This window comes from Erythranthe guttata, chromosome 5 (assembly GCF_056151865.1).
Source record: "Erythranthe guttata isolate IM_541 chromosome 5, IM_541, whole genome shotgun sequence".
In the NCBI taxonomy this organism is placed as follows: Eukaryota; Viridiplantae; Streptophyta; class Magnoliopsida; order Lamiales; family Phrymaceae; genus Erythranthe; species Erythranthe guttata.
In genome coordinates this window covers 4,862,759-4,873,587 of record NC_142537.1, presented here as the reverse complement: position 1 = coordinate 4,873,587, position 10,829 = coordinate 4,862,759, and the positions used below count along the sequence as shown (strand labels likewise).

General features: G+C 34.5%; 1 protein-coding gene across 1 annotated transcript; it reads right to left on the bottom strand.

Annotated features, from left to right (window-relative positions):
- Window positions 1-1,008: 1,008 nt before the first annotated feature.
- LOC105963231 (Transcription factor jumonji (jmj) family protein / zinc finger (C5HC2 type) family protein) lies at window positions 1,009-7,743 on the bottom strand. The gene is made up of 11 exons (XM_012987621.2): window positions 6,918-7,743; window positions 5,359-5,737; window positions 4,855-5,011; window positions 4,554-4,773; window positions 4,049-4,102; window positions 3,891-3,970; window positions 3,524-3,801; window positions 3,022-3,420; window positions 2,617-2,912; window positions 2,240-2,503; window positions 1,009-1,856 (listed from the first exon to the last, which is right to left on the bottom strand). Exons 1-11 carry the CDS (start codon window positions 6,918-6,920, stop codon window positions 1,548-1,550), a joined length of 2,439 nt encoding a protein of 812 aa, XP_012843075.1. The 5' UTR covers window positions 6,921-7,743; the 3' UTR covers window positions 1,009-1,547.
- Between the last annotated feature and the right edge of the window lie 3,086 nt (window positions 7,744-10,829).

The window sequence follows — 10,829 nt, the reverse complement described above, 5'->3', positions numbered from 1 at the left end:
TGCAAAATGATTGTAATAATTGTATAACTAATGTTTTATAAATTATTAATTGTCATGTTGACTATTATTAATATAAAAAATCTCGACTAATAAATGCATATATATTTAATTTTGAAAAATATAAAAAATTATGATTTAATTTAAAAGAAAGATTGAATTTTGATTATTTTTGAATTTTGAAATTTTGAAAAATTTCTCAATCATTATTTTCACTTATAAATTACCGATAATTCAATCTTCACAACTTTCATTTTATTTAGTTTATGTCTCAATGTCTTAATTGTTTCATTTTTTCCTAAAAATTTTTAGTGTTTAAATTCAATTTTTTTTTTTTTTATTCAAAGTTAATCTCAAGTTTTTTCAAGTTTCAATTTAAGTTTTTTTTCTTTCTTGTAATTATTTGGAAAAAAAAAAATTGAAAAACTGGTTTGAACCCGAACTCGACCCAGACCCGGATGGACCCGCCTCCCCACGGGTCGGTTTCGGGTCCCCTAAAGGTTGGAGCCGGACCCGGACCTGACCCGGCCCGTGGCCTTGTCTAGGTAAAAGAGTCCATAGCATAGGGTTTTCTTTCTTCATTCTTCGTTTTTCCCCTAAATCATAGAATCTGCCTCTGCTAAAGCCTAACTCAGTCTTTGTTGAATGTGATTGATGGGAAACCCTATGACTATTAATAGAATCTCCACCAATAAAAGATATCAAAACTTGGAGAAACTTTCTCTACACGTACTTGACCTACCTACATCAATATCTAACTCTATTCATCTCCTTAGAGAGAGAGAGAGAGAGAGAGAGAGAAAGAGAGAGAGGATCTTATCCCTCAAATTTAATTGAGTCATTGTTAGATTTCTCCCCAAAAAAAAAAAAAAATGTATGGTGATGCTGACTTATAGTAGAATAGAACACCTCTTTTCTTTTCTTTTTTCCCATCTTACCCCTCCCAGTACACAGACACACACACAAATATATATATATAACGATGACATAACAAACTCATAAACAATGACATAACGAAAAATAAGGAATTTCTCGATTTTTATTCAATGTATATAAAGGCACCAAAGCTCAATAACTACCACGAAAGAATAATAAACGCTAACAAAGGGAAGCAGCAGACTTTTGACATTAATGAGGCCAAACACCAGTGAGAATACATACATTATACCCACTGTTGCCTTCCCCCACAAAAATCAATCAACTGTTAACAAGAAGAAACAAATGTACATTCCTGGCAACACTAAAAACCTAAAACCTACTTTCTGCATGTGCGCTGCACGTACGAGAGCGAGAGATTCTCCTGCCAAAAGACCGAAAAACACCCCCGGCCAGAGAAACCCATAAAATTATCACCGTGCAACCTGCCCCAATTTTGAGGCCAGCACAAAGAATCGACTTTTTTTTTTTAAATCCTAAATTTGGTTAAATTTTGCCGCTGCTTCCACAACAAATTTCTAACTTTTTTACCCTGTTGTTAGATTCCACCAATAAAGAATGTCGTTAGCCAGGTCAGGTTTTTAACAGATGTTGAGCAATTGCCAACACATACCCTAATATTTTCCCTCGTGACCTAAAACTGACGGTCCTCTGACTTTGAGACGCTTGCTCCCCAACTCATTATGTTGCTGCCTATTATGATCTCTACTATTATTATTATTATTATGCACTTCTCCATGTTTGGTCAACACCTCTTCATTTCGAGTTTTCTTGAACTTAATGGAGATAGGAATACCAGTTCCCCTGCCAAATTTGTTACCAACCGAAACTTGTCTAGATTCAGTAGAATTCAAACATTTCGATGATGATGATAACTGTCCACAGCGCACTTCTCGTTGGTTCTTTTTTAATCTCTTGAAACCCTGAAATAAATCAAAGCGCAAAAACCATGTATTGAGACATTTTAAGAGAAATACACTATAGAATAAGTGTGTTCTCACTGATGCAATAAGGTAAATACCAAAACATGGAATTTAGCTAGAAAGAAGTTAAAGCAGAAAAAAAATCAATTATGAATCATGATTTTCGTAAATATAAAACTTGCTGAAATGTTGGTACTCCATAGTCCATTGTACACTTGATTTTTGCTTTGTTTTTACCAAAGAGAGTCAGGGGAAGTGCTTTTTTTTTTTTTTTATCTAGACTTGTGTCAAAGAAACATATATAAGCACAAAGTGGCTGAAATTTTATGGCATGAATATGATAAACCTTTATACCAAAGTATATCAGACATGACGAGTTGTACCTGCTGATCAGTAGTAGCAGAAACAGAATCATGTGCGATTTTCTGTTCTACTTTGGCAGAAGATCGTCGTTTAACCCTAAATATTTCTGAATCAGAGTCATCACTATTTTCGCTGATGGTATTTCTACTGTCTACCCCCTGAACAGGTTTGTTTTGGGATCTAACAAGTGGCCTGTTAGGGGATTGTGTAATGTCAGAGGCACTTCGAACGAATTCTCCAGAAGGCATCTTATTTTGATTCTCTGAGTTGGTGTTCGCATACCCCTGCTTGAGCACCAAAAGTAAAACACGTTAAGTGTAAGAACTTATAGTGAAATACCGTATCAGTTATTTTTCTTTAAAAAGTATAGCAGAACATAAACGAAAGTCAATCTTACTTCTGCAATTATGTTGAGATCTATACTGGACTTTAATGAGGATGAAGCTGGATGCTCTAACTGATTCTCTTCTAGGAAGATCGTGCCATAAGGAATATACCCTTCGTTATCACCTCCCGTGTATATGGTAGATAGTAAAAGAAAGTCGTCGTCATTTCTATGATGTTGTTCAAACTCCTGGTATATGTTTTCCTCCTGCTCAAAATGCATGGCTGCTGCTTCCATATTCAAGATGTCTTCCCTTACAGAAAGTGTTGTAGTAGTGCTACCACAAGGCAAATTAGATGACTTGATATCTGATATGGACAAAATACTAAATCAATAAAAAAAAAAAAGAAAGAAAGAAAAAGATCCATTATATATATTCCAAAATAGGATATTTAAATAACATAAGCTCTGCTATACCATGGCGAAGGCACATAGGGTGCAAGTAGCACTGGCAGTTTAGATATGCTACATAGCAATCGCGTTTGCAGATGCTGCATAGAATTGTTCCATGGGAAAAGGAAGAAATATCTGTGCACTCTCTTGACTTCACCAGACACCACCGAGCACGATGCTGAAATCGGATCAAATTTAGAAAAGAAACCTTTATGCTCTTATGACATATCAAATCTGCACATGTTTCTGAAATTGGGTCTTCAAGTGCTAGTCTCGAATATAGTATCATTGCTTCTTTACATAGGAGTTCCTCAAGGGGAAGGAAAGGCACCCTATTGAGTAGAGCATAACGCCGACTGGCAATTGATCCCAACGGAAACCAATCACCGGTTGAAAAGTTGACAGCTTCACCACAATTAAAACCTGAAACATACAAGAACACAAATATTATATTATATATTGCAAGAGACAACTTGAGAAAAATATGAGACTTTCAAAAATCTATACGAGCAAACTGATGACTTACCATGACTAAATCCGGCATGATAAGCTCTAGGGAAAGTTATTACATATTCGCCGGGCTTTTGTACAGCTTTGTAAACAGGAACGCCATGTTCTACCAATATATTTGGTGGGAAAAGTGTCGTTTTACCCAAAAGAACATCAAAAGCTCCATCCTCCCCATCCATGGATAAGATATCATGAGTATACACATGCTCCTTGACAACCTTTTCAAAATCGACAGCTGCATGACCGGGAATGCCATACCATGTTTTTGCAGCCCCACAGTGATGATAATTGATGCTGCACGTGCATAGAATAATGATCAACCAAGTAAAAATTGGAAAGCAAAAACACTTTGTGTATTTTAACTACAAAGAGAAAACAAGTACCTATATAAGTAATGATCTTCCACGTGCCAAGCAAACATGCTAAAAAGCATCCCTATGTAAAGCATAGGTTCAGTGACTCCCTAGAATGAACCAAATGTTAGCATATAGCATGGATGAAAAATTTAAAAAAAAAATACAAGCAAATAATTAGCACATACCGGGATTGCTGTCTCCAAAAGACGCAATGTAGATTTTGGCAGCCGAGAAAGTTTCTGAAACCAAGTAAAACACATAAGATAATACTAATAAGTTCCCCATAGAAACTGTTAAGGGGATTAATGACATGCAAAAAGAATGAATGAAAGAGATTTTATGAAGTTTTATAAAGAAAAGCAGTAGTATGGAAGATGAATGATCAATTGGAGAGGCGGCTTCAGTTTGAATCACTACTAAATGCACTCATTCCAGCACCTATCCTCTGAAACTATGTTAGAAATGAAAAATGTTTTTTTCTGAAACAACATAAGGGCATATATACAAAAAAGAAATGATAAATAACTGCAACTAGCGTCCTAAATCCTAATACCAACAATTTCATGAGACCAACTCAGGAAGGGGGAAAACATGCTCCAATTCTCTTTTCTTCTAAAAAGTTAATCAGGCATTCAACTAAAGAAAAAAAGAAAGACAAAAATGCATGTTATTTTAAGAGAAGAAGAACACCTTCAAATTCCATCTGCTTTTTCCAAGTGGATCACTGGGAGAAGATGAAAACGCACTACCATCGACATCACATGCATATTCAACACTTTCGGTCTTTCCGCAAGCTATTTCATGCCAAAATTCCTTTTCCATATATGTAGCAGGAAGGCCTCCAGCAGTATAATATCTACGAGCATAAATCTTGTTCGCCATTTTCTCAAAATCACGAAATGAATAGTTTCTGAAAAATTAAACTCAAATTCAACACAAGAATGACAACTAAATTGCAGCAAAATACCTCATATAAAAGAGGAAAAGTTACCTCCCACTCATAAAAAACGTGACCTTGTCATCACTATCCCATTCAGCCAAACGAAGTGGTTGCACCCTAGTTGTAAACTTGAAACCAGCCTTCTCTTTCATTAGAACCACACCAGCTGGTACGGAAGCACTTACAGGTGATACAATCTTGCATATACCTGAAGATTGAAGCCCAATTAGCTGCAAGCTCTTCAATCATTAAATATTAAAAGAAAGTCAAACAAAATAAAGGTATAGAAGAAAAAGAAGATATGAAATAAAACAAGAAACCCGCTAATCAACATGTTAAGAGGTAAGATAACAAGGAAAAAACAAAAAGGGAGCGCTCGGAAACGTTAGGGCATATGAGCAAATAGGGAGAGTCTGATAAGTAGTAAAATGTCATTTTAAAGCCAATAACTGAAAATCAATACGTAAATAATAAGAAAACTTTATGCGAAGATGTAAAATCCAATCTAAGATTCTATTTCTAAGAAAACTTTATTAGAATGTTGTAGTGCTTTACCATATTTTGAGGCTTCTGGAGCAATCTTTTGAAGATAGACTAAAGGATCCTGGAATTCATCTTTAGTAGGACGGTACACCGGACAATCCAGAATTTCATCAGTCCATTCAAGGTCTGAAGTATCAAACTTCGCCACTTTGTTCTTTGAAAATACATCTTTCTCACTGTCATTGCTGCCAAATTTAGAGTACACATCGGCACTATTATGCAACCTCACACCACATGGAGCAGAAGTTCGTAAAGCATCACCCCCGCTCCTACTCATCATGCTGCCAATAAAGGTTGAATCATTTTCAGTTTCTGTTTTCATCCGTTGCATCCTTTTGCGCTTCAAAAATTCTAGTTTAGCTTCCCTTGATGAACAAACCCTTCCTTCCACCTGCCAAATAAAATCATATCCATTAGGTAAAAGGATAACACATCGCCAATTACAATTTTCGAACTCATCAATGCAGCTTAAAAAGAAAAGGAAAAAATGTTGCTTCATGAATTTGGATATGGAAATGCTTAAAACATCCAATATTTTGTTTATTTTGTCATCTATGTTTATAATTCTCTGTTCTGGTTTATGGTGTTATATAACTGAACGATATCCTATTTGAATCATTCATAAGTATGCAGTCAAGGATATCAGCTGAGGAAATGATGGGTTGTTGCAAGGATCTAGGAGTTCATCATTTAACACGACCATAGTATTTAGTTGGAATTTCAAAAACAAAGAAAAATGCACAATTTCTTGGAATGTCTCGCCACTTAAATGATGCAAACAACTCAGTCCAAATAATACCTAAATTCGAATCTATTTGCTAAGAAATTTAAACTATATCAACCAACTAATCTATAAACTTGGGATCTCCCTGCCATCAATTAACACATTTATCACAATTTGTTCTACAAAAGGAAAAAAAGTGATATCTTAAAGAGAACGCAGAATTAATATTTCCACAACAAATACAATTGACCAAAACTTCAACCAAATAAACATTTTATATTAAAGATATATTTTACCAGAAAAATTAAAAATTCTAAAAAGTTTTTCTAGACTAATTAAGAGGTCAACTGGCGAGATCTAAAATATGTGTAGAAAGTGGAACAGTTCCAAGTGTAAAAACTCCACAGAGTAATACTTGGAAATTAAAATAAATAAACGAAAAACACGAAGGAGACACCACAAATTACGAACGGATAACCAAAATAAAGGCCACCAAAAAAATTTAAAAATACGTACATTTAGCAGTCCGGCGAAGGTAAGTAAAAATAACAAATAACTCCACAACACCAAAACTTTTTAAATTAACAGAAGAGTGTAGATAACAAGCACTGCTGATATTGTGGCAACGCCGTTGAACAGCCAAGCAGAGAACCAATTTTTTTTTTTTAAATTATTGATTCGAGCCATAACCAAAACAATGTTCGAGATCCAGACGATTGTAAAAAGCAACCAGGATTACACATTAACAGCAGAAATCACAAAAAATAAAAAAATAAAAAATTGAGGGAAGCGTAGCATTGACGGCACGAAAAACCACAAACATGAAAAAAATTATACAGAAACGCACCATCTCATTCCGATAACCTTCGCCTTTCGCCACTGTCTTCGCCTCTCACCACACACAAAAAAATAAGACCAGAAAACGGTAAAATTACTCCACGCCACGATCCAGAGCTGCAACAACAGCGGAAAAAACTCTATCAAGCTTCCCACATTCTCACAGCAACTCCGAGGACCGAGTCAAACTCAGGGATCGGAACGATTCCACCCGCCGAGTCACACAGAGCCGATGAAATTGAATAGAGCGCTCCGTACGTGTCGAGGAAATGTCGAATTCAGCGGCGACACTGTTCGCCGGAGAACGAGAGGCTTCCCGGCGAGATGTGCAGACAACGGCGTTTTGTGTGTGTGTGTGTGAGAGAGAGAGAGAGAGAAAAAAAGTTTTAGAGAGAGAAAGAGAGAGAGAGAGAGGAATAGTAGATGGAATCCTAACTAAAGTATGGGGTTTGCGAAACCGAAAAAGGTAAAAGAGAGGATAATTTTATAGTTTCCATATAAAAAAATGCATCAATAAATTCATTAATTACCATTAAACAATCGTAATTACAGCGAAGAAGTGCTAATCCGGAAAGAATTAAAAAATATTTAATTTCGGGATATTTTTTTATATTTAAAAGTTAAAAAAAATAAAGGGATGAAAGAAGTGTGAACTGCGAAGGAAAGTGGTGGTTGTTAGGTTGTTCAACCAAACGCCTGCCGGCCTTTAAAACGCGCCGTTTTGACCAACTTTTGGTATACCAATTTTGCCCCTAACTGGAGTCCGTATTCACAGGGTCAGGGTGTTGGATTAGATAGGAAAAAAGTGGCGTTCCCGAGGGTAAAACTGTGGGGATGGAAAATGACGGTGTTGCCGATGAGATGTTTCTGTTTGGGTCAGAGGGCGGGGGTGGGGGAATTATCACGTGCGCGAAGGAGCAGTGGGACAGATGCGTAGATGCCGTTAATCAAAGCCGTTGACTTACCAACTTGTTCTTTTCTACGGACGGTCAAGAAACGAGCCCACAAATTACAACAGGGGAAAACGGCTCCATGTGCATTAAAGTTCACGCCTTTGACACGTATCAACTCCGTTTTGACCTAACTTTATGCTGATTACGTTCGACGCTCCAATTTACCTTTTTGCCCTCGGTTCTTGGAATCTCAATAATAATTACGGTAAAATTACGAAAAAACACATGATGTTTGGGTAATTACAACCACCCATTTGACTATGAATCTTTTGTCCATTTTTGCGGTGTCAAATTTAGTGGAATCTTATAAATTATATGGAATATATTCTCAAGTTTGTACCCGTTTTATCCTATTTGAGCTCTACATTTTGAAGCAAGATGATCATAAGAACCGTGTTTTGGCTTGTATATATATATCAGATTGTGGTGCATCAGAAACTGCATTTTTGCACAAAATGAGTACAACTTAGAGAACATTCCACGGAATGTAGAAGATTATGTTGAATTTGACACTGTAAGGGTGGACATATAAGAAGATTCATAGTTGAGATGGATAGTTGTAATTACCCAAACACGAGGGGTTTTTTGTAATTTGACCTTACCTCAAAAGGTGGTTGTAATTTACGTTAATAAATATTTCGAGTAGTTTGAGTTAGAGCGAATTTATTAAAAAAATTAATAAATATATATGCATCTTATCATAAATATAAAAATTCAATAAAATATGGTCTATGAAATGCTACATTCGGGGTGAAGTACACTGGGTGATTTTTCATCATAATTTATATAGATAACTACCACATATACACATGGTTGTTCTTTATTATATGTAGATCAACGGTGTAGAATCATCTATCGTATTTCACAGAAATGTACCATCTATAAAACCCCAAAATACTTATCGTTACTTAGCAACAATCGGGCAACAATGGAGTAATAGCCGTCTTCATTATTTTTTCCTTTTTTTTTTTTTAAATTTGAAACTAATTATATGTATACATATAATGACAGGTAATTTAGTCCCTCAAATTAGCTCTTTTTATGGAGTTATTTGAAATTTGACTGTTTTGACATTTTAGCATGATATTTTGGTATTTATTTTCCCTGCCTAAGAATTGAGTTTTCTAATGAAATAGTTATATAGTTAAGATTATTTTTCACTAAATTATTTATATTTCTGTAAATATTTATAAAGAAGGATATTTTTTTCCTTGTTATGGCCAACAAGATTGTTAACGAGGCCCCTCCATTTATGCAATACATTTAGTTTTGGCCGAAAAATAGGATTATGAAAATACTTAGTACTTTTTTGAGATGATGATTCTTCAAAGAACCAAATATAACTTAAAAATAATTAAACTATTCATAATCGAAACTTAACGTGCATGTAAAAAAATGTTTCATGAATGTTCTTCTTGGAATGGAATTAAAAAACAGTTGTATTTTTTTAATATCCATGAAAAATAAACTCAAAACATTTTTAATAGAGTTTATACATTTGAAAATTAAATAAAAAGGAATACTATTATTCCATAAGAGCAACTTCAATAAAGGTATTATTAGGATTAATATGATTAATACTCCCTCCGTTTCCTTTTAATAGTCGTTTTTCGCTTTGCATATGGATTAAGAATTTCCTTAAATGTGTCTTGATTTAGATTATATGAAAAATGTATATTTTAAACTAAAATGATCTGATCTTATAATTAAGAAGCAGAGAGAGAAATGAATTAAAATTAAAAAAAAAAGGTATTAGAAATAGTTAACAAGGGTATAAACTAAAAATTAAGTAATTAAAAGCAACTCCAATTGAAAATACCAAAATTGAACTATCAAATATTTATTTGATATTTGAGTTAATATTTTACTATTGTTTAAAATTCATCTACTCCAACCATGGTTATTAAATTAATTATCAATTGGAAATTTATGGGTGATTTTATTTGCAATTGCCACATGTCCACTTTTAATTGGATGTTTAGATAGTTATACTTTTGATAACTCAATTTCCAGCAAGTATTTTTACATTCCAAAAGTTGAATTATCAAAATAGAAACCTAATTTGATAACTCCATTGGAATTAAAAATTTCTATTTTTTGGTGTATAAATAGTGATTAATGGTTTGAATACCATGTTTGATAACCACGGCGGAGTTGCTCTAAGCAGTACTGAAAATCTAAAAAGACAGAGAAGATGAACAAAATATTTTTTTAAAAAATAAGTTTTTATGGAAAAAGGGAGTATGTGTTGGAAGTTATTGTAAAAAAATAAAAATTCCGATTAACTATTGATAATTTGTTATCCTGTTTTTTTTTTTTAATATATATAAATAAATAAATGGCATCTACTCCGCGGGCGTTTGGTTGGAGGGTAGTTAAGACTTTTGGAATGAGAGTGTAGGGCGAGGCGAAACGTGGAGAAAGGGAACGCGGGATGGACAACACGTGGACCAATGAAAGGAGGATTAAGTCTACGTGGCGGAAATATAGGGTTAGAGTTGTCAAACTGTGTGCGTTTTGTTTTGTTTGTGTGTGTGGGAGTGCCAGAACGGAAATAGCTGGCGGTTAAAGGCGGTTTCACGTTCGCTACGTGATGGGGCCCACCAGCTCTTCTCCCGCTCCTTTGACGATAACTGACCCCAATTCTCTCTCTCTCTCTCTCTCACTCTCTCTCACACACGTTGTCGCAACTCGCAACTACTCCGTTTCCCCTACTCCCACTTTATAGTCACATTATAATACTAAAAAAATATATAAATGAAATAAATGTATTTCTAAAATGTAAAAAAATTGTTTTCCAATATTAAAATGAGTTTGTATTTTGATATCTTATATATCTTATATATAAAAGAAAGAAACGCTGGACAACCCTAGAAAAACCCTAATGGCATATTTGTAAATAATTAAATCTTCTAATTATTAAAATCTCTTTTTCGTTTTTTTTAACTTTCGCTCCTAATTTTCAGCCC

Bases quoted from the DNA above. Each gene is read 5' to 3' on its own strand.
- LOC105963231 (XM_012987621.2), bottom strand. The intron at 2,504-2,616 runs GTAAGATTGACT...GTGCTCAAGCAG, and splicing joins ATCTCAACATAATTGCAGAA to GGGTATGCGAACACCAACTC. The intron at 1,857-2,239 runs GTACAACTCGTC...GATTTATTTCAG, and splicing joins CTGCTACTACTGATCAGCAG to GGTTTCAAGAGATTAAAAAA.